At 39.0% G+C, this 23,686-nt stretch overlaps 1 protein-coding gene across 2 annotated transcripts in view; it reads right to left on the reverse strand.

The window, feature by feature from the left end:
• Positions 1 to 896: 896 nt before the first annotated feature.
• The window catches only part of acsl6 (acyl-CoA synthetase long chain family member 6), a 36,118-nt gene continuing 13,328 nt past the window's right edge, over positions 897 to 23,686 (reverse strand). For both annotated transcript variants that reach the window (XM_082548890.1, XM_082548891.1), the window contains exons 3-21: positions 23,541 to 23,655; positions 21,895 to 21,959; positions 19,413 to 19,514; positions 19,157 to 19,256; positions 18,376 to 18,554; positions 16,164 to 16,196; positions 14,255 to 14,306; positions 12,632 to 12,705; positions 12,348 to 12,425; positions 9,614 to 9,748; positions 9,079 to 9,213; positions 8,260 to 8,355; positions 8,003 to 8,075; positions 6,312 to 6,400; positions 4,542 to 4,658; positions 4,283 to 4,426; positions 3,995 to 4,096; positions 3,822 to 3,893; positions 897 to 3,327 (exon numbers count right to left, since the gene is read on the reverse strand). In XM_082548890.1, coding sequence (XP_082405016.1) covers positions 3,187 to 3,327; positions 3,822 to 3,893; positions 3,995 to 4,096; positions 4,283 to 4,426; positions 4,542 to 4,658; positions 6,312 to 6,400; positions 8,003 to 8,075; positions 8,260 to 8,355; positions 9,079 to 9,213; positions 9,614 to 9,748; positions 12,348 to 12,425; positions 12,632 to 12,705; positions 14,255 to 14,306; positions 16,164 to 16,196; positions 18,376 to 18,554; positions 19,157 to 19,256; positions 19,413 to 19,514; positions 21,895 to 21,959; positions 23,541 to 23,655 — 1,902 coding nt within the window. In that variant the 3' untranslated portion in view covers positions 897 to 3,186. The remainder of the gene's footprint in view (positions 3,328 to 3,821; positions 3,894 to 3,994; positions 4,097 to 4,282; positions 4,427 to 4,541; positions 4,659 to 6,311; positions 6,401 to 8,002; positions 8,076 to 8,259; positions 8,356 to 9,078; positions 9,214 to 9,613; positions 9,749 to 12,347; positions 12,426 to 12,631; positions 12,706 to 14,254; positions 14,307 to 16,163; positions 16,197 to 18,375; positions 18,555 to 19,156; positions 19,257 to 19,412; positions 19,515 to 21,894; positions 21,960 to 23,540; positions 23,656 to 23,686) is intronic.

The following is a 23,686-nucleotide window of genomic DNA, read 5'->3' on the forward strand; positions in this document are numbered from 1 at the left end:
ACATGCATCTACTATTGTTCAAGTTTTGGTGAGCCTGTGCAAATCTTAGCCTCTGTTTTCTGTTCTTAGCTGACAAGAGTGACAACAGTTGTGGTCCTCTGCTATTGTAGCAATTTGGATCAAGGTTTGGTGTGTTGCACATTCAGAGATTATCTTCTGCATACCTTGGTTGTAGTGAGTGGTTATTTGAGTTGCTGTTGCCTTTCTATCAGCTCAAAGCAATTTCACCATTCTCTTCTGACCTCTGGCATCAACAAGTCATTTTCCCAGATAACTGCTGCTCGCAGGATATTTTCTGTTTTTCAGGCCAGTCTCTGTAGGCCCTAGAGACGGTTCTGTGGGAAAACCCCAGTAAGGGAACAGTTTCTGACATTCTTAGACCTGGCACCAATAACCATGCCGTGTTCAAAGTCATTTAAATTACCTTTCGTCCTCATTGTGATGTTGAGTTTGAACTTTGGCAAGATATTTTAACCATTTTGACCACTATTCCGGGTGCTAGTTTAGCTCATTGGGTTGATGCATTTCCCCCCTGCTCTCTCCCAGCTTTCCTTTCAACTGTTCTTTAAGAGCCGTTCTCATCACATATTAAGATTGATTGTGTGACAAAGGGCCAAAGGAACACAGTCTTTCTTGCATCTAAAAACAATATTACTTACCTTTTAGAAAATAAAATAATATTTTGATATGAGTGTAAATAGATTTGTGAAGTGCATTAAGCTTAAAATACTCCTATTCCTTTACGTAATGGAGTATTTTGATACTGTGGTTGGTACTGTCCTTTATGAGTTCCTCTCATCACTGCTAATCTGGAGGATAGTTCAGTCTTTTTTCATGTTACCATCCTGACATAAAAAATTGCATTCAACATCATTAAAAAAGGACCAAGACACTAGTTGAAAATCATTCCAGAACATTTTTTATTTCACTGCCCTTGTCCTAATCCCCAACCTCCCTCATCCCGATTGCTGCACTTGATCATTACAGGATATGGTGCTTATTCCATTTTTACAGCAGAATAGATAAATAAATAAGTACAGTTCATCTCACTACACGCAATAAGAGAGAAAAAAAAATCATTCAAACCATTGATTCAATAAATATGCTTACATCTAGCTGTCTTCATTTATGTACATCCGCATTGTTTATGCTTTGGGACGGTAATCAACTTAAAAAGCGAATACATTACTTCTACGTGTAAACCTTTTTAAAAAACATGGTATCGTTTGTTTAAAAGTTGATGTTTGTTCTAGCGGAATTCATCATTGGCTCTTCTAAGTGAAACAGCCCTGTACCTGCAGCTGTGGCTGTCAGCAGCTAGATACAACCGGCTCCTAATGACCATAAAGAAATGCTTGTCTTTTTTCTCGTTAAATGCCAATGGTCCCAGCATTACAGGGCAAATTGCATGCATTGCCCCAAGGCCTGGTGTTGCATTAGATATTTTGTTTTCTTTTACCTGACATTCTCTTTGTGCAAAGATGAGTGAGAAAGAAGTCTGAACCTCGATGACCGTTACAGATCGCCGGCCCTTACATAAACAAGGAGCATGCATGCTAAACCTCTGACTGCAGCCATGTTGAACTGACATAATGAATGAGTGCGCGGATACATGACACAAAGTGTAATTTGGGTGTGGCTCAGACAATGAGATGCTTTACATGGGACAGTGTGGACAGCGATGATTTGAAAGGCAGCTGCTCTCTCTCTGAACCTTATTATTGTAAATCTGCTTTCAAACAGAAGGGTGTAATTTCATCTAATTGCACCATATTTGGGTTATACCCAACTTTAATTCTTGTATCTGTTCGGGGTGGTGTATCAGCCACCTTACTAGCGCCGTTTTTTTATTGAAAGAAAATCTAACTTTTTCCACTGGGGATGAAATCCATTACAATTCTACAAGGTGTCAGCATTAATGTACATTTTGACATCTCCTGGAGCTACACTATACACTAAAACATCACACTTGCTGTCGTATGACTGTGTTACTCTTGTAAAACAGATGAGTTTTGTTTGGCTGGTAGATTTAAAGAGGAAAGAAGAGCTGAGGAAGTGGGAATGATGATGCTGAGTTTCTGATGCTGGGGAGTGGGTGTATTTGTTTTTGGGTCAATAGCAGGTAGCAATGTATGGATGATTTTAAATGCCTCAATTAAAACAAAGAAAACAAAAATACATCGTACAATACACACCATTTCGTGGACATTATTATCTTTTTTTGTATTCACTGACAGTGTGAATCATGTGAGAAGCCAATGTTAAAAACTAAACTCTAAAATAACATAATGGAAAGTTTTTCGGTGACATGATTTTCCATCTGACATTAAAATTAATAGGCGTGAGTCAAACTGACTGAGACATTGGTTTTGAATTTAATCAGTTGATATTTGTATTAGTGATGTACTAATAAGACTCTACCTACCATGTGGGAATCTGCTAGCATTAGCTTGTTGTCCTCCTTTAAATCATTGTTTACTGTATGCATACAGAAATCAGCTATCAGCACATCACGTGAATTGTGCCAAGACGTTCTCCCCCAGCTTTTTAACCTGTCCCCTAATAAACTGACAGCTGATTAATTGAACTTAATTCACAGTAAGTAGCAGTATCCCTACAGCTAATGCTAGCTAATAAAGTCAACACATTGCCATACCCCTAAAACGGTTGAGTCATTCCACCCTAAATAATTGGAGAGTTTTGGCATTTATGATGCGTCTTCATTTGTAGTAAGAACAAGTTTCCTTTCACCCCCTTATAAAATCCCAGTAACCATTCTTTACATTCATTATGGGTAACTCCATGCTGCCCTCTGCTGGCTAACCCTGAAATTGTTTTTGTTTTGTGACGGAAATTCATGTCACACGAAAAAGAAATACGTTCCTTTTTATGGACTAAAATTTTTAAGTGTCGATTTAAAATATGTTTTCAATTAATTATGAAACAGTGAATGCGTACATAAAAAGGAAATACATATGACAATGTGCATTGTATTTCGCTTTATTGATTTCTTTAATTTGTTTTTATCTAGGCATTTTTAATCATCTACCGTTGGGCCAGTTTTGCTTTGCTTTCCGAAAGCACGTTAAGCGTCAGGTGACACATCTTTGTCCCACTGCAGGTCGCTGGACAAAGCGTCTGTTGTTGTTGTTTGATTGCTTTAAGAAAACTCAGGTCCGCCAGCCTTCACATAGAGATGCTGTTGTAGAGCTCATCAATCTTCGCCTTAAAAAACTCTTTCAGCTCCGGTCTTTTAGCCTTTAGCGTCGGAGTCAGCAGGCCATTTTGAATGGAGAACATCTCATTGTGAATGTAGATGTTCTTCACCTTTAGAAGAATAAAACAAAAGAAAAAAACATGATGGTGAATGAGATAAATACTGCTCTTAAGTTTACTTCATCTTATAGCCACAAATGCATTGTTAGCCAATACTCTTGCAGGAATCACAAGACCAATCCCTGATAGTATATAAATGTAGCATATAACTTATCGAACAGCACAAGAATTTATGCCAGTAGCATTCTTGTTTCACTTGGCTTAATCTCCTTTGAAATAATTTAAAACATTAATATTTTAATTATTATTTTAAAACATATATATTTTATTACCATAGCTGTATCTGCAGTATTTCATTAATTTAGATATTGTGGTATTGCTTGGAGGGATTTGTGAATAACTAGATTACTTAAAGACATTAAAATCTAATCTAAAAGATGTTACTTCAGGCACATACTGTTTATGGAGATACTGTAAAATGTTATCTTACATGTCTTAAGGTATCAAGAAAAAATACACTTACAAACAGTTAAGTTCCTACTTACCTGCTCGAAAGAATGGAGGCCACTGGCTTTTCCAAGACGCACCAAATCTTCAAGGATTCCCTTCTTTAACTCCTGTTAAACAAAGGAGAGAGGGAGCTTTGTTACATTTCTAAATAACTTCCAGTAGGTTTTAATAATATTAACTATAAGTGTTACAACCATATGCCACTTACAGTGTTTTTACATAGGTCCTCGTAGGTGCCCAAGATACCTTTCTTCTTGGCCCATTCAGGCATGGTTTCAGGGTCAGGAACAACTATTCCTACCAAACAGGACTGAGAAAAAAAACAAGGTGTATTGGATAGTGATCAAAATAGAAAATCAACACTAAGCAACACATAGCCCAGATGTACTTGCAGGCTCTTAGGAGCCAAAGATGACTACCAGGCCTTGGAACACATAAATTTGAGCAGGAGTTCTACTTCACATTGCACTTCCTGTAAATGATTAAATGTCCTTACCTGCAGACTATCTCCATGAACATAAAGCTGTGACACAGGTTCGCTCCTAATGTAGATGTTCTCGATCTTCTCAGGGGAGATGTACTCACCCTGCGCCAGCTTGAAAATGTGCTTTTTCCTGTCAACGATCTTCAGCGTGCCATTCTACGGAAAACGAGAAATATCATTTTAAACAAAATATTATGGATTGTTCTCATATAAACACAAGGGATTTTTCAAAATCCATGACTAGTCTCAAATGTAAGCTGCGTATACGTACAGGTAGCCATTTCCCAATATCTCCCGTATGGAGCCAGCCATCGGCATCCAGTGTCTCCGCTGTTCTCTCTGGGTCTTTGAGGTAGCCTTTAAACACGTTTGGTCCTTTTACACAAATCTGGTTGACAGATTAGAAAAGTCAAACAGGGTCAGGGTTAGAGGTTAAGCACATGTCCTCTACAAACACATGCAACGTTGTTTATAAAGTCCGAAAATTGTATACGTTACCCTTCCTATAAACATGTACAGTCACATGAAAAAAAGTACATCTTTCTAACATTTTACATATCAGGACATAATAAAAAAAATATCCGGTTCTTATCAGATTCCAAAATTAAGTGTAAACAGTGTAATAAGTCATGTGTGGTTCTCCATCTGAGGTGCAGTTACCTAATTTCAGAACCTGGCGAGGTTATATGCAGACATGTAAAACTTTAGAAATGTGTACTTTCTTTTTCCCTTTACTGTATTTGTCCTCTGTGTCAACCCCTATATGCTGGTATGCTGGTAATCAGTTTTCAATTCTGATCTTTATAACACACTTCACATCTGCCCTCATTTCCTGACATTTCAAAATGCTCACGTCAAAGCTGTAAAAACTACTCTCTGGCATACAGTGAAAACACACCTACAGACCTACACACATCCTTACATATGCACGTATGTTACTTATTTCTACCACAAAAGTGGTTACGTTTTTGGTTGCATTTGCATGCATACGTGTCATTCTGTCTATAAACAAGTTTTCGATGAATTCTCGTAAAACGTTGTAGAGGTGTAGAGTGGCGTCTTGTTAACAAGCCACTGAAATGTGCCTTACATGCGCCAAGGTCATGAAGGTCAAATTAATAATTTATTGGTTGAAAATGGACAAAAAGCCTTATAACTTAAAACTATGACTCTTATAAGTATGGGGTGTATTGTCAACAGATAGAAAGTGCTATATAAATATTTAAAATATCATGTCACATTTGACCTCTGACCTCTCCTTCAAGGCCAGTAGATTGATCTACAAGCCAAAATGATAATAGTGATAATAGAGCTATTTAAAGCTATGTTTCTAAATGCTATTGTTTTTTTTTTGACAACATATAGGCATATAGGAAGCAAAATATGGGGATTCCAAATATCACGTTTCTTTGGACCTCTGGCAACTTCTTCAAGGTCAGTTAAGGTCAAACTTTTATAAAATTGATTAAATCATTAAACAGTTCTTAAAATTCTACTGCTTTTGTTTGTTTTGACAAAATTTAGGAAATGATACTGGTGCATGGGGATTCTAGATATTAGATTATATTGCATTTGCATCCAAACATTAAGTCATTGGACCTTAGGCCTTACCTTTACATTTCACATCTATCTTTCTTTCAAGCTGACCCCAAAATGTGTTTTCTATCTTTAAATAAAGTGTTGTGAAGAGAAAGTGAATGAGCTGCCTAGTTAGTTATAATAAACTATAGTATAATTTTATAATAACTAATAATAAGCTCATGCTGTTTATCTTCAGTTATTTACAAATCAGTACCTACTATCCATTATCACCTACTATATAATGGTTGTGTAGTCAAAGTAAGCTTCTGTCACCCCCCCTCCCCCCCGTGTGATTTTTATTGCACTACAAACGTCTTAAAGTACGTTTAAAAAGAACAAAGAAGAGAAAGTGAATATATCAAAAATACAATACTATTTCCTTGAAAGTAAATGCTGCTTTTAATTTAGGTTTGTGCTCTCTAAGTGCATCTTGTGTTTCTGTTGAAATCGCTTTGCTTACCTCTCCCTCTCCCTTGGAGGCGAAGTAGTTCTTCTCAGGTACATCCACCAGTTTAATGAGGTTGCATGGCAGCGGAGCCCCAACGTGGCCTGTTGGTCAGTACAAGAAGAAACATTAGAAACACAACAACTCGATTTCCTTCCTCACTTTCCACTGTTGAACAAAAAGGAGGACTACAAATTGATAAAATGCTCAACACTGAGCATCAATTCTATGTGAGGAGGAAAAGTGGTTTAATTAACGATATTTTTACTAACTAATTAAATCTAAAGGAAAACTAGTCGTCATCATTTGGGACAGCGTTACAGATATCTGTGAATTATCAGAAGTGAACAGCAGGTGGTGATGCTTGACTGTATTATGAAGCTCTGTCTCACACTGTCTCACAATAGGTTGACACTTAGAGCACATTTGTTTGCTTCAGACCTTCGTTTATGCAATACAATCAATTCAAAAAATATGTGGCTATAAACACAGGGAAAGCTTTTACTTTTCAAAAAGGAGGTTTTGAGTTGATTACTTTAACATAATGTAATAATAATAATAATAATATCAGCCTATTTTTCTGTGCTTCATGTTCAGTTCTTTAGCTGTAATAACATTTTAAATTTAGTATAATTTAGATTTATTTTAGTAGTTTTTAACATCATTTTAAATAATATTAGTCTTTAATTTTTTCTTTGACTTTTGTGTTACCCTTTATGTTTGTTAGCAAACCCACCCACCGATCCAGACGCGCACCCCTGCATAACACCTGCCCATGGCTTCATGCATTCATGCACATGTTCTTTTTTTCTGCCTTCTTTTTCTATTGTTAACTTGTCACTTTTGTTGTTTTTACAGTCTTCTTGTTGTTCTGCATTTGTGTTGCACTGTTAAAAGGGAACAGTGTATATATTTTTTTATATGTATGAAAAACTTTCCAATCACTTTTGAACTAGGAAAGGAAAATGAGTAATTAAAATGAAAATCAGCACTTTGTTTCGCTTCAACTGTCTCTTAACTGCGTGCAGCAAATATATTTCTCTCTCAGAGAAAGCTCCACATTATACTGACTTAGACAGCCAATCAGAACAGAGTTTCACGCATATATGAATGCATAGAGGTTACTTGGAAATTACCTGCAATGCCTGGCTGCTGAAAATAACACAGCCACAATACACCCAATCTGGAGGGTAAAAACGGGTCTTTATAGCAGATATTGGTCTTTTATTTGAGCTTGTTGTTGTTGGAAATCACCTAAACTTGCAGTGTTAACTATTGCAATATGACCTAACAGCTATTTCCTTCCTGTCTTGCTCACAATTCCAGACTTGTTTTTTTTTCTAACAGTACTCTCCTTAGTCGTTTCTTCCTCAGCCTGCCACACACTCTCAGCCTATGCTTTTTTTCCACCTGGGTGCAAAACAGATACTCCTTGAGGGTCTATGCCATCACATCAGCTCAAAACTGCATGCTCACTCACAAAGTTTTAAGCTTTTTAACAGTGCCAAGTAGTTGTGAAAGACTTGTAATTAGGGATCTATTTAGGTTTATGGTTGTTGGTCATTCCTTAAAATCATAACCCATTTTTAACACTTTAAAACCTTTGAACTGAGTCACGTAAACAGGTTCAGTGCTTCAAAGACAGATAAGGATACATCTGTCTTGTGATCTGTCTTCTACATGCTTGCACAATCACTGTCGCCTACCTTGGGTCCAGTCTCCAGGTGTGGTGAAGGTGCAGCCAGCTGTGCACTCTGTCTGGCCATATGCCTCATACACCTGCACGCAGAAACATGTGATGTTGAAGCAAATGTAGATGTTAGCTTGTGAATCAAAATCTGTAAAATTACTGACAGCAAAAAACTTGACAGTTGTAAAGTTATGGTTAGGGTTAAGGGTTTAGACCTATTCTCATATCACAGGGGCTTGTTAGAGAAATAAGGGCACACTTAATGGGTCTGACCTGACATCCTAGAGCTGCTCTGAGAAATCCCAGGACAGTGGGTGAGGTAGGAGCTGCTCCTGTTATAATCATCCTCAGCCTTCCTCCCAAGCTAGCCTGCAGAAACACATTGTAAATACAGAAGGCTCATTATTTTCTGTTTTAAAAATAAACCACAAAGCTTCACGGCACCAGTCCGGATGTTGTTGACCTTCACACATGACGTGCGAACAATGCGAGGACAAGAATTCGGGACATTGTGCAAAGTTAGCCTTACTCACATGTGCCACTTCGGACTTTTTACTTTTAAATTCACAGGAGTGTTACTTACACACCTCAATAAACTGAGATTAAATCACTAGTGACCTGGTAGGACAAAGACTGTTTCATTGAGTGCATGGCTAATAAAATGCAAACACAATCTCACCAACACAGTCCTGAAGAAGCAGATTAGTTCAGATTTTAAGAGATTTTAATCAAGGATGGTTAAAATAAGTAGTAACAATAAGGGGAATGACTGACATTCAAGGTAAGTTGCATAACTAGCACAAATACCAAGAGGCTTAAACGCAACAATGAAGTACGTCTGGATGTAAACGTCCTTCCCTGCTACTTGTCCTGTTAACCTACTTGTTTATGATAGTTATGCAACTGTTTTTGTTTCTCTTTAAAAACACACAGGAACATATGTATAAATGTAACTTTGATATCAAAATGGATCATAATTCATTTTTTCACAACCACGCGTAGCATATATAATATGATGTAGCATGGCTATAAGAACAGCTGTAGAGTCTGTCCATAGTAGCGCAGGGCTTAGGTGCTGGAAACACCGTTTACCTGAATCTTACTGAAGAAGATTTTGTCCCAGACGCTGTCACTGCGAATGATCCCGCTGCTGACTTCAGCACCTTTTCTCTTGGCAGCAAAGTTGAGCAACCAACGCTTTAACGGGGTGTTTGCCTGGCTGAAAATCTGGTAACAAAGCGAAAACACACATTTCTTAGTTGACGACAGCCCTGTCTCAGCTGATATAGCGGTTAAAACATGTCCAGCTATTTATGTAGATAATTAGCAAAATTATCTGCTAGCAAGAAATACCAACAAATAGCCACCATTCACATTATTACCCCCTAATGGCTCTCTTTGAAATTTAGAGGTTCTAGGGTTGAGCAGACTTGATTTAATGGTATATGCTGGAGAGTTAGAGCAAACTACATTCACATTTAAACTGTAACATTTGCCAGTTTAGGTGCTTGTTTTCCTGTTACAGGACCAAACATCTTTTGTAATTCTAAGTGGAATGGACCGGTTGCTTCAGTCAGAACTAACAACAGCTTCAAACAAAAGCAGTCTTGGTATCTGTTCATCTCACCTTGTCATACATGCGATTGAGCAGTCGAGGCACCACGGGGAAAATGGTCGGCCGCAGGGCCTTCATGTCATCTGGGAGGAGACGGATGTCGCCCTGATAGAACCCAATCCGTCCTCCGTGACAGTACACCACAGACTGCAGACAGACATATATAACACAACTGAGCAATGAACACTCCTAACTTTCTGATATCATTGCAGACAAAATACCAGCACTGAAAGTGGAGCCTTTAATCATGAAATATTAAAAATAAAGTCACATTACTACCAATAAATAATGTTGGCAAACACTCATAAGGGAGGTTTCTATAACATTTAATACCTCATTCACCTAACTGTAATACAGATGATAAGGGAAGCATCACTAATGAGTAAATTCTGATAAAAAAAAAAAAATAAAAAAAAATACTGGCCCTTGAGGGGCACCCGCGTGAAATACTGGCTGCACCAGTCATCATACTTGTCGGAAGGCTTGTTTTTCCCACAGTCGCAACTCATTTAATGTCATTTAGCAAAAAGAGGAACTTCATAGCTTGCACGTTTATTTCGGTAGTGTTTTTACATTGTCATGCACATGATCTTGCTCTCATTATGTCAGAACCTATGCTCAAACAAAGGTCTACACACGTTGTATGATAAATATAATGTAGTAAAGACTTTAGTCGTGGAAGACTTTCATTTAGCTGCGTAAAAACACCAGTACAGGGTATAAAAAAATGCAAAATGGCTCCAAGGCATGTTCAGGCAACACCTCTGCAGAGATCTTATCAGATAAATGTGTCTGAAGTATTAATGAAAAAGTAGTTGATTGGGGGGAAAAATAGCACCCATGACTCACTTATGATTAGTCAGTGCTTACACAGCATCTTACAGTTATAGTTGGTCCAAGTGGGGTTTTATCTTTTTTTCTGGCAGCTGTTCAAGGTGAGTGAAATAGAAGAGAGTGTCACGTGTGATGTCATCGTTCCAGTAACTATGAGTCCAGACTGGACGAGGCGTGGAGACATGATGGACAGCCTTGTTTTGTTTTGTTTCAAGTGGCTTTAAACAACCCGACTTGATTTATTTTTATGTAACACTACAATCTGTATTAGTGCAGGTATGACTCCTTTGTGTTACCTCTAATAATTATAGTTAGCAGCAGAGAAAGTGACTCATTATGCAGTGAGGATTTACTTTTGGGTTCCAGAACTGCGTCCCATAGAAATACACAAAGTGTTTGAAAGAGAATTACTAAATGCTCAAGTTCATTTCGCAGTTCTTGTTCTCATGCGGCTACACCACCGCATGCTTCTTTCTAGATCATATGCAGATTGTGACACTTCCACAAACTGACTATCAACTCAGCGCGCCTCTTTTTGTTGTCAAACTGAAAAAAAAAGGGCACCACAAGTGTCTGCTTTCCGGTTTCTAACACCATCTAAGGACATGCAAAACACGGGGACCGCCTTGTGTTCTCTCTTTGACTGAGACTTCGCCAGCATCAGATATAGAGCTGTGTGTTTGTGTTTGTCTGTTTGAACTTGAGCTCTATTTTGTGATCTGGGGTATTTGCTCTCTGGGAAGATTAGGTGGTTTCCTGTGTCTGAGTCTCACGCTGTCTACAAATGTGCTGCTAGCAGCAGCTTACCAGACAGGTTCAACCTGATGCAGCCTAACCGCTCACACCCATGTGCAACACAAAAATGATCTAAGTTGAATCTACACATTTATTGCCCAACTTAATTTAGATTTGATCACCTTTTAATATTTGCTGTTAGGCTTGAAGATGAATCCAGAGTTACTAATGAGCAGCAGCAAAAGCACACACTCAGAGCTTCTTAGTAAAGGGCCACAAGTTACTGCCACTTTACCTCACTGAGGTCTACACTGTAACTGCTCTCTTCGCTGTCAGCTTTTAGTTAAGGCCTGAAATAACATCTGGCATGTAACTGAAAGAGATGGCATAGAGAGCATAAAGGAAGCTATAGAGCTTCTTGTAAGTAACATGTAAATAAACACCTAATTTAAAAAACACTCCTCATTTCTTGGCAGGAACATGCCCAGGGTTTCTTGTGGGAGATGTGCCTATGAAAAGCAAACCTCTAGACAGAGAAAGCATCCCAGTGGAAGGATGGGCAGAAAGGTAACTGTACAAAGACTGTGACTAAAAATGAAACTCTGTTTTTTCCACAGGCAGGAGACAGTGGGCTCTTTGTAAAGCTTACTGCAATACCCTACAGTGGTTGCCAGTCCTAATATTCCACAGAAACGTATTTTGAAAGTCTGCTCAGCTGCAGGGCAAAGGAGAAATACTATCAGTGACCTGCAGGCTGCAGGGAACCGCTGCTTTTTATAGTAAATCATGTGCATGCAGATGTTGTCTTTGAGTAACCTAACCTGATTACTGATTATCAAAGCTTTTACAAATATTAATGAAGATTGTCATCCGTGTGTGTGTGTGTGTGTGTGTGTGTGTGTGTTTCACTGGGCTAGGAAATGATGTAACGTGCCTTCACTTCCCATAAAGTCCAGGAATGCCAATTTTTTTTTGTAGAGATGGAAAGCAAAACTGATGACAGGGAAGGAAAAGTTGGGGTGGTTTCTTTCTCCCTTTTTTCCAATCCTACAGTAATTAGTGCCCACCTTCAGTGTCATACTTCTTACAGGAAGTTCCTTCCTCCTCCCCCACAAACATCCTTCAGCTCATTACTATCCCATTAGTGTGATTGCAGATGACAGTTCGGCACATTTACCTCAATAAGTCTCTCAAACATGTGAGCCAGTGGCAGGAAGGAAATGAGGCAGTCATCTTGGTTGGGGAAAATTACTTTCTGCAGGACACACAAGAGACACAGTCAAATGAGTTAAAGATGCTATTTTGACACAGAAACTTGGATTTTCAAGAATTTGTGTGGACGAGAAAATGAACACATTGCAACCAGGCTAATGAATCACTGAGCAAAAGACCATAAACGACTGGGGGATAGGTGTGAAAACATTTCCTGAGCATAGGTTCAGAGAGGAGAGGGTGACTTACATCTGTTACTTTAAGGAAGCCTGAGAAATCAGCTACCACGTTTCCATGGGTGAGCATGACTCCTTTTGGGTTTCCTGTTTGAACAGAAGGAAAAAAACTTATAATGAAATTGCCCAACAGATTCCACAACACATTTCCTCACTAGGAGCACACAGTCATCCAAGTGAACACCAAAGGAATTCGGCTTGGAAAGAAAGACCTGGTTCAGCAGAATTTTATTTATAACTTGGAAGCCAGAAACGAGTCGTGTTAACGCAGCACCTTATACATTAGGATATTAAACAGAATCCAGTATTATGAATATTGCAAAAACACATGCCAGTCTGCACAAACCATGCAAACTGCATGGTTTATTTCTAAAGCATATAGAAATAATTACATCACAGTTTCAACCTCAACTTCTCCTATTTTTTTCCTCCTCTCTTGGCATTTCCTAATAAGCACTGTAAAAACAGTACTCTCTGTTACTGTAATGCCCTCTTAATCTTATTCTCATTCCCAGTCCTTCCTTCACAATTTTAAAGAGTGGTTATTAGAAACTAAGGTTCCTCTTTCTGAGATGTCAGCTGACTCAAACAGCTGTAAGCAATCTTGTACGCTCAGTATAGACTAGATGTCGCAACAGCGCGGGAGGGAATTCTCAAGAAACGGAGAGTGATGTGAGGAAAACGAATCCTCTGCTGGAGTGCCTGCATGTGTTTGTCATTAACGCCAGCAGGAGGCAGGATTTTCAACAGACCGTGGATGTGGGAGCTGCAATTTGCAATCTGACACTAGTGGGTCCTCACATGACCCTGTTTTTGTTCCCTCCTACTGTTGGTTTAAGTGGTCGATGGTGCTGTGGGGTGAAGCTTCTGAAAACGGAGCATTGTGGCCTAAGCCATGACATTTATGTAATGAAGGAGGTTGGGGAGGGGAATGGGTTAATGATTCTTTCACTACTGGATTATTGTGCTGCAATGAAGAACCTGGGTTTACAGTAAATGATACAGTTCAAAGTAAAGTAAATAGAAATTGCACAACACGAGTTACAATAAACTGCACTGTGGACTGACTTTAATAACTTACCAGCATCATGTCTCCTGTACACCTTTCTCTTTAAGGCTTTGAAAACATCACTGCTTTGAATAATTTTAGTGCTTTAAGTGTTTAAACAATACTATGTGAAAGCATCTAAAGTTAGTTAGTTTAGGCATTTTGAAAGGCCAACACTGTTTTATTTTTATATTTATTATTCGTGTGGCTTATAAGCAGCACCGAGCACTGTGAGTGCTTTTAATGTAAGCATTCTTGTCACACTCCTCATATTCACCACAGGCAGTGGCACATGCTTTGCACTCAGAAAGCTCTTAGAAAACACAAGACTTGTGGTTTATGTGATAAACCTCCCTGCCGTGCAATAAGTCCAAATAGATGAACCTTATTTGTTTGTTTGTTTTTTAACAGGAAAGGTTTGAAAAAGCGCTACCTGTGACCTGCTGCTGCTTCTGGAGTCACTGGCCAACACAGTTTGATGAGAATACAAATCCTATATGCTTCTTACTTAATAATGGAGTATTTTTATATCACAAACTGCAAATGTGACACATATGATATTTCTATAACATCAGAAACATTTACTACCTGTGGTTCCACTGGTGAAACACACAATAGACAAGTCATCTGGGGATGGTGGCTGTGAAGAAAAAAACAACAACATAACACTGTCAGATGACATGCAGGTTGTCATGAGATCAACTTCTAGCAGCTTCCTCAACAGCAAGCTGAACCAATGCATGTGAGTCTAGAAAACAAACATTTCCATATGTTAATCCTTTTTTGTTTGGGTGGGGGGCTTTTTTTTGCCTTTGTGCACCTGGTAATTGCCCTCAGGGTGGATTTGTAGCCAGGCACCCAGCCCTTTACGGCATCTGTTTTGCATGCTCAACCCAGTTGTGCCCTCACTCTCTCTAATTTTGAACAAAAGGCAAAAACTAGCTTGACTGGTCAATACCTGTTAGCCAGAGGGCTGGTGCTTGCGTGTCAGTGTTCAAATTTTTACCTGTCAACACTAAGTAGATGAAAAACTGTCAGAGCTGTTATGATACATACACAGATACATCCAACAAAAATAGGTTGCTGTCTTCTTGTGTTCATATGTGAACATAACCCATTATTAGACAAATCACCCGACAGACTTAAGTGCAGTTAATCCAAAGGAGATCATGCGATATTTTGTACTAAAAACAGGCATGAACTTCACTTGTAATCAAAATAAGACATCCTGCAACCATTTTAGCCTCCGTTTTGTGTAATTTACATAAATGGAGATGCTTGAGCAATGCAGAAGGTGATTTAAAATAATTCACGTTGTTTGGAAGTTCTTTTTTTTTTTTTTAAGCAGTTCCTGATCACTGCAGGTTTTTAGTCAGCTTTGGCAGAGGCTGGTGAGCTGCCATCTTTGTTGTTTTGATTGGGAAAAGTGTTAATTTGGCATAATGTTTGTACATTTAAGAATACTGGCTAACGATGACTTCGATAAAAATATTCACCATGCTCACCAAGGCCTTGGGAAGTGAACTGGACTGATACGGCCATAGCACGCAATCATCATGTGATGCTCGCCAAGCTTTACAAAAGTTGAAGGAGCTTGGAAAGAAAAGCGTCTGGACTTCTTTAAGTTGCTTGAAGACGTTTCACCTCTCATCCGAGAAGCTTCTTCAGTTCTAAGGTCAAATGGTGGAGAGTCCCAGATTTAAGCCCTGTGGGAGTATCACCCCAAAAGGGACAATGGACCCCCTAATGATCCTCTACCTAATCACATGAGCCAAGGTGTGAAAACGGGTGTAGGTCACAATCAGCCAAGGTTTCGGATGAACTCACTATGTAACCTAGTCCCACCCTATCATGTGAGTTCCTGAGGTCAGAAGGCCCAGGATGTGAGTGGGCGTTAAGGCGTCTGGAAAGGGATCTCAAAACTGGATTATAGATGGCAGACAGTTGGTGTCGTAAACCACCGCCTCTGATGGCCTTTAGATGCAGATGGACCGCCGAATCTTGTCCCGTCGAGGTGGCTTTATAGGCACAACATAGAAGATCCACCTCAACGTGACCTTTGTCCTGTATCTAAAGGACAAAGGTCAAAGGTTTGAGGACACCAATGTTCACATTTTGGACAGAGAAGATAGATGGTTTCAAAGAGGAGTGAAAGAAGCCATCTATGTCCACTGTGAACAACCACCTTTAAACACAGAGGGGGGACACTCTCATTGGGCTTAAATCTGGGACTCTCCACCATTTGACCTTAGAACTGAAGAAGCTTCTCAGATGAGAGGTGAAACGTCTTCAAGCAACTTACAGAGGTTTTTACAGAAGGTGCTTTTCTTTCCAAGCCCCTTAGACAATGATGACCTGGATGACTGAGAACCTTCACAGACACAAGCTTTACCAAACCAAACTCAGAATTTGACCCATTTTGGTCCACAAACTTTACTAGCATGCCTAAAACCAGTTGTTTTGAAACTATTTTAGAAGTTTTGAAATAGTTACTTACTATAGGCTTTCTGTAGTGATCTCGACCCAGGGCCTGTAAAGAAACAATGTGAAAGCAACTTTAAATCACTGTATAATGCTCTTAAACATTATAGCTTTATTGTGATATCCTATAATATGGACTAATGTCTTCTGAGTTCTGTTGAGGACTTTTCTAAATCCAGGTTGCTACACTGTAAAAGAGCCTGCAGCGGTTACCACAATTAGGCTATAAGCCCCAATCATTTGCAGCTGTGCATGGCTGAAAAGAAGGAAGTAATAATCAATGTGGGTCATACTGGTATCAAGTTATTTAAATATATAGAGCCCCCCTCCCGCAAAGGAGGGGGGCTCTTCCTGGGAGTCAATATAGAGGAGAACCTTTCCTGGAGTGTGAACACCTCCGAGCTGCTGAAAAAGGCCCAACAGAGACTGTACTTCCTGAGAATTCTCAGGAGGAATAGCCTAGGGTCGACAGTGCAGCCTAGGCGGAGTAGTCGAACGCAGATTCACTGAGCGCTCAACACAGACAGCATCGTCAGAAGGAAGAGCGCAGGGCAAGCTAGCGAGACAGAAGTTAAGCTCTCCTTGCAACATGGACCTCCCCCACCCTCATTTAGATCTGGCGTTTGGAATTATTTTGGTTTTCATGTGACGTATGACCCTGAAGGTAAGCGAGTCATGGACTAAAGTAAAACAGTATGTTGGATGTGCCATGCAATGCTCAATTACATTGGTGTGAACTAGTGTGTTAGCGCAGTTAGCTCGTTAACGTGTTGGCCGTCTAGCCCCATGCACGGGGCGATCGGCGGTAGCTCGTTAAAGGAGATTTGCCGTGTTGTGGCGTTAAGGTCATTTCAAGGAGATTAACCTGAAAGCACTAGTGGGAACACAACGAATATGACTGCACATTTACGCCGACATCATCCTAGTGCAAAGACAAGTGGAAGCAGAAAAAAAAACAAGCAAGCATGCTACTAACTTTAGCCGAGTCATTTAGACAGCCGTTTAATATGCTGCTGAGAATATAGCCCAGAAGAAGCGGATAGTATAGCTTTTATTTTGGAAAGAGACATTTCTCTGTAATAAACTCTCTTTTCCAAAGATGAGTGATTCCTCAATCAGATACAGGGCTCGCAATATCGCTAGCCCAACGTCCTGGAGCTAGCGATTTTTTTCAGTCGGGGTACCAAAATCTATCTCTGCCCTGCCCGTCGGGCTATTGTAGGAAGGAAAAATATATGTCAATGCTTTTGCATTCTTTCAGAAATGTAGCTGGGTAATTATGTCATTGGCATCGGTGAGCCACTGTCAATATGTGACATATTGAAATCGCGTTTGAATTTGCGCTTGTTTTTTTGCTTTCACTTTGCAATCGTGCGAACTGTGTATAGAGAGCGACAGCACTGATCTGTGAGTGATGATAATTTGTGCACCAATTCCTCTGACATCGTCTTATCAATCGTTAGCTTACTGTGCAAACATGACAAGTGAAATCTCCCACAGCAAGCTTAAACATGTGAGAGGTTGATCGCGCAGAGAATCGCTGAGCTTATGTGAGTGCGTGTGTAAAAGCAGCAGGATTTATATTTGACTACGATGACCTGGATGACTGAGAACCTTCACAGACAGATATATATTTTAGTTCTGCTGAGCCAAATAAGACAGGTCAGGGTGAAGAAGTGACAGCCAAAGAAAAGCTTACCACAAAACGGAGAAGTTATGACAAATCAGACTATAAGGCAAAAAGAAAGTGCAGCTTTATGGTTTCATGGACAAAAGAATTTCTGTGGCTGCAATATGACGAGCTAAATAACCAGGGCTGCACATAAGTGGTCCACAGGTGCGCATTCGCTGTCAAAATAAAAAACGCGCACAAGGGTTAGGGTTAAATTTAAAAACTGTACTTTTGAGTTAAAATATATATTTATAATTTTAATAAATGACAAATTAAAAAGGCATGAACATTTTTTTTGTATCGAAAAAATATCGAACCGTGACACCAAAGTATCGAACCGAACCGAACCGTGAATTTTGTGTATCGTTGCACCCCTAATACATATATATATATATATATATATATATATATATATATATATATATATATATATATATATATATATATATATATATATATATATATATATATAATAGATTAGCACTCCTCAGTCTAAATACTTGACATACATATGGTGTGCCGTGTCACAGGCATACCAGAGTCCCACATGTCTTACCTCCACTTCTTTAATGGCCTGCACATGGACACCGCAGCCCTTGCCTTGCTCCACGAGGTCAGAGTCAAAGGCGTCCATCAGGATGACTCTTCGCAGGCCGGGGGTCTCCTTCCGCTCCACATTCTCTAAAAGCACCCGAGCTTTGTCCATTTTGTCACAGATGACTGTGGAGATGTCAGCTGAAATGAAACAAGCACACAAGAGCACACGCTCCCTTGTGTGAACATCATCAAAGTAAGAAATAAAAAGGAACACAAACAAATGTGGAGTTGGAAATCAGTTGGAATTTGGTCACATCTTGAATTTAGAAGGGTTCAAAGTAAAAATAATCCCGTTAATCGATTTTAGAGCTATCATTTGGGTTGCTGTAAAATCTTGAATACATATGTTATTTTTAAAGTTATGATGATTTTACTGTTCCAATATATTCTTTTCTTTTTTCAAGCACTAGCTTTTACACCACATGAAATTCCTATCATCTGTTCCTTTGCAACAGAATTACTTATTGTTACAATTACCAAATGTTTTAATGACACATTAGCTTAAATCCAGGAAGTAGCACTTTGTATGAATGTGACAAAGATGCAGTCAGCCACCAGTGAGGGGAGCTCTACGGCTCACACTGATACGAGTTCCTGTTTAAAAAATCCACACACACATGTTCTAATATGTCTCACAATGCCCCACAATTATTAGCCTGCAGACTGACAGCTGTTAAATCTACATTTCCTACTCAAAGCTTGTGAAGTCATTACAGTCTTTGTCATGTTTGTGTTCTTACCAGTGTTTATGATGAACCTTATAGCATCTTGGCCGAGCGTGTCATAAAGTGGAACCACCACCATCGAATATGTGTAGCAAGCCAGCTCTGAGATGATCCACTACAGTCAAACAGAACAAAAATACAAATAAATGAATACAATCTGAGGTCGGACTTTATCCTGCACTTGAAAACCTCAATAACTTTAAGTTCATATACTTAAAATTAGGGCTACATGCAGATTAGACAAAGATTGAGCAAAAAGAGTGCCAGTTACCTCGGGTCTGTTCTGAGCGAACACCCCTATGAACTGATTCGGATTGGGCTGGCATCCCTGGTGCAGAAGGCCTGAGCCCAGATGCTCTGCCCGGGCTGTCACCTATTTAATTGAAGAAAAAAAAAGTGAGAACTGATTGGACCAAGTGGAACAAAACCATACAAATCCTGAGCTAATCTTCCAAGTGAAAAAAAACTTTGCTCAGCTTCTGGTAGTATTGTGCAATTTAGCTAAATAAACTGACCTCTAATTTTGGAAAAAAGGGAAACCCAACCTTGTGTTAGTCATCTTTCTTTAGTTCGAGAGAGTTAAGAAACACACTTTGATTTTAAAGCAATATTCTGCTGTGTATACTGATGATTCACATTCTACAAATTACCATGATTGTGAAAGACATCACAGTAAATGGGGATTAATACAGCTGTGGAAACTTACATAATAACACACTTGATTTCGTGTTTCAGCAAAGGTCTAAGGCAAACCTTATTTTCCATTCTAGAAAAAAAAAATTCACAGTGCTTTTTAAGTCTCTCAATGAGTCTGTAAGACAAGTCCAGATTTGCCTGGCTGACATCCTGGAAATTGGAGTGAATGACAAAAAAAAGAAAAAAAAATTCCACCCACTTTTCTCTTGTAAAATACGATGATGTCACAGATAAACAGGGTGTCGTATATCTCATGTGTATTGTAGATTTTGACATCGCTTTTAACAGAAAATTCCCTCCAGCTACCAGCATTACTTCAGTGACTTTCCAAGAGAGTGCCAGTGTCTTGTGCTCACAGATTTGTTGGAACCTGAAACTGCTTTACTGGATGATGGGAAGTTTTCAGTTATTCTGCTTTTAATAACTATTTCCACATGTCTCGCCAACTGTGCTGCAATCACTGGCATATCCAAGACACACACACACACACACACACATAGAAGCGCAGAAGGCGGTGGAAGTGTAATTATTATATACAAACCAGTGCTCATACATGGCCCTGAAGATGCAGCTGAAATCAGCCAGTATAATACAAGTGACCAAGACTTTGTACTTAATATATTCCCTTTTTTCCCCAGTCAGTTGGTTGATTTTATATTTATAAGAAATAATATCATACCCTTGTATAGCTATCTTAATCTATGTTGGTCCACAGTCATCGCTGAGTCATGACATAAGTGATTATATCTCCTGCTCTTGGAACTAACACGCGGGATGGGAGACTGAAATTTTATAATATACAGGACTGGCTGTGGAAAAACGTCTCTACTGCTTACATAAACATGGAATAAATAGAGGAATGTAATTTTTTTTTTATTGTTTATGAAAGAAATTAATGAGCAGGATAAAAACTGATTAACTGGTAACCTTGTATCTAAATTTACTGGCAAAAAAACAAAGATCCAAAACACAACTCCCAGCCGTATTCTTCTTTGTTACTGTCGTGACTAAGTGGGACAAAAATAGTTTAGTTATTTAATTTTTCATATATATAAGTTAAAGCTGTGTATCCGTTATCAAGCAGTCAGAGTATAAGAAGTCAATAAAGGGACGTGCTGCTTTTGAAGTGGTGAGCTATTTCACATCGGTGGCCAATCACACCTTACACCCCTGCCAATGATGTACTCTGCATTTCAGGTCTTCCGAATATAATCATACTTGTATTTTTAGATTGTTTCTGTGTGTCTACATTAAGTATGTGAATTGAAACCTCACCTCCAGGGACAAAGTCTTTAGCTGTGTTGAAGAGTAATATTCTTATTCAGCAACTTATACGAACAACAATAGCACCTCTGCAAAGTAGCTTGCAGCTTTCGTGTGTGCTGTGCAGATTTTGCAGGATGGAAGGTGAACAGCAGTTATAGAGTCAGTCTGCTCTAGCAGGATAGCATCAATCATTTCTCTTAACGTCTTAGCCAACTTAGGGTGGCAGACATGATAGTGATCTGATCTGAAAAATGCCAGTTAACATCAGACAAAGTAAGTCATAGTGTGGGATCTATTCTTGGACTTAAAGCAGTACTTGCCTATAGCACATATAAAGTAGAAGTGTTGTTTAGCCCAGTCAATATCTATATATAGCAAGGTTTGCAGACTGCAGTTATTTAGTAGCGCTCTTGATGGTACCAAATTTGGTTTTAAGGCAGAGTGGGTGCTGCAGAGTCTCTGCAGTGTAAATGCTGCAAACGTCATCTGACTGTAGTCTTACACTGGCACATGACAGACTAGTCTGCACAGTTTATACTGTAGTCAATCAACTGCCATTACAAAGACTGTAATGATTATGTTTGGCATCAGAAGTGTGAGGTGCAGAAAATCATGCTTGAGCAGCTATAATGTATAAAATAGTTCCTATAAATGTTGCTTTATCAGAAGTCTGGAAGCATTTTGTAGCATAAGGATTTGGTACTTTTCCCCTTTGAGGGGTCACCCTGTTTTATTCTCCTCTCAGCTGTTGTTGTTACAGGGAAAAAACATGTCCCCTGAATGGCACGAACCTCCTTATAGGACATCCATTTGTAAGGTTGGTTGGGGAGTCGTGAGCCTAAGCAAGGTCCATCACCTGTTGGACGCAGAAAGGAGACAAACAAATGATTAACTTATGTGACTGGACATAAACATCATTAAGGTTTTTAAATCTAATAGTAATTTAAACACCTCAGGCTCACACCAAGGTGAAAATAACCCTTTCTAATGCAGAAATAATTTCGAGCACAGGCATTCTGTAGACATAGATATATACATGAAAACTTGATGATTTTTAAGTTTTGTTTTTTGCTTTTTTTTCTCTTGTTATTTCAGTTACATTTGCATGTTCAAAATAAAATCGATCTAATTCTCTAATCTCTGAAATAGTTGTGAAATACCCAGACTGCTTGACTATCACTGCCTTAGACAAACTGACTAAAACAATTCATTTCTACTTCAGACCAACTGATGTCATTTTCTTGTGGCTGTACGATCTGGCCAATTATCGAAGAGCCCACTCTGACAAGTGTGGGGCAGGTGTGGTTTGAGCAATATCTCTGCATTGTGAGTCACTCAATTATGTGTCTTAAACTTGCTGGCCATGAGCCCTGACACTGTTACCGTTAGCAACGCTAGCCATCGCCTTGGCAACCACAGGATTCATTTTATCTCCAGTAGCAGAGAAACACTATGATTGGAGGTTTTACAATCAGACAACTGCACTGTCACACTGTGCTGTCTGTATCACACTTCTGTGTGTTTGCGTGTGTGGGAAATTTTTACTGCAAGTCTGGCAGCTTAAACACGGTTTGAGTTCAGATCAGATAACTGTATTTCCATTCTTACATTTATAGCCTGCTTTATGTTGTACTGTAGTATGCTACAGATGTTTATTTCATCAGGGTCTCTGGAAAGCTAAAACCCCAAACCAGGTTTTGTATATTGGGCAAATGGAAATCTAATATTGTAATAAGATTAGATCATTTAAAATTATGTTGTAATCAATGTGAAAACAGTGCCAAAACAAAACATCTATTTCATTGTGAGAGCTGTAAGAGCTCCTTGCTCTGCTTTGAGGTTTTAAATTTTCATTAACGTTTTACAGTCACGGCTCGTGTTTAGTTTTATTATTTTTTTGTTTAAAGTAACACAATACTAACAACACATAAATAGGGAGATTTTTGGGCAGTGTGAAAATCTGAGATTATGACAGCCTATGTTATACACTGTAAAATGTATATGGACATATTCTTCATAGTCTTTTTAAAGAGTCTTCGGGTGATTGAAAGACAGGATTAGTAAATACAAGTACAGACAGAAAGGGATGAATGACACTAATATGGCTACATGTCAGTTTTACAAGTGGTATTTAGTGAGATTACATGTTTTAACCTCTTCTATCATCTGCATTACTTGTTATTAAACCTGTGGTTTATAAAATGTACATGAGAACATGAATGAAAAAAAGAGGTATGACTCTTTATGAGAAAAGCTGAGCAACTCTAGAGGAACAGAGGCTACATTGAAGTCTGAAGCACTTTGAGTGGTCATTAAGAGCACAAAACCTTTATGTAAAGGCCAATCTGCAAGTGCCAGTCCAGTAACGTGGAAAGTTGGCATGCTCCAGCTCTCTCCAGCTTTGTGTATAAATGTTTCCACTTCACATCCTACCCACCAGATATATGCAGTCCTCTCTGGAAAACCTCATACATGGTCTTGGCGTCATCATGGTAATGAGTCAGCAGCTTGGAGGGGTCACCCATCATAGACCTGCGACCCCCATCTTCGTGCTGATGCACAGAGAAAGAGCGACAGACAAAG

This window comes from Aulonocara stuartgranti (genome assembly GCF_965226115.1).
Source record: "Aulonocara stuartgranti genome assembly, chromosome: 10".
In the NCBI taxonomy this organism is placed as follows: domain Eukaryota; kingdom Metazoa; phylum Chordata; class Actinopteri; order Cichliformes; family Cichlidae; genus Aulonocara; species Aulonocara stuartgranti.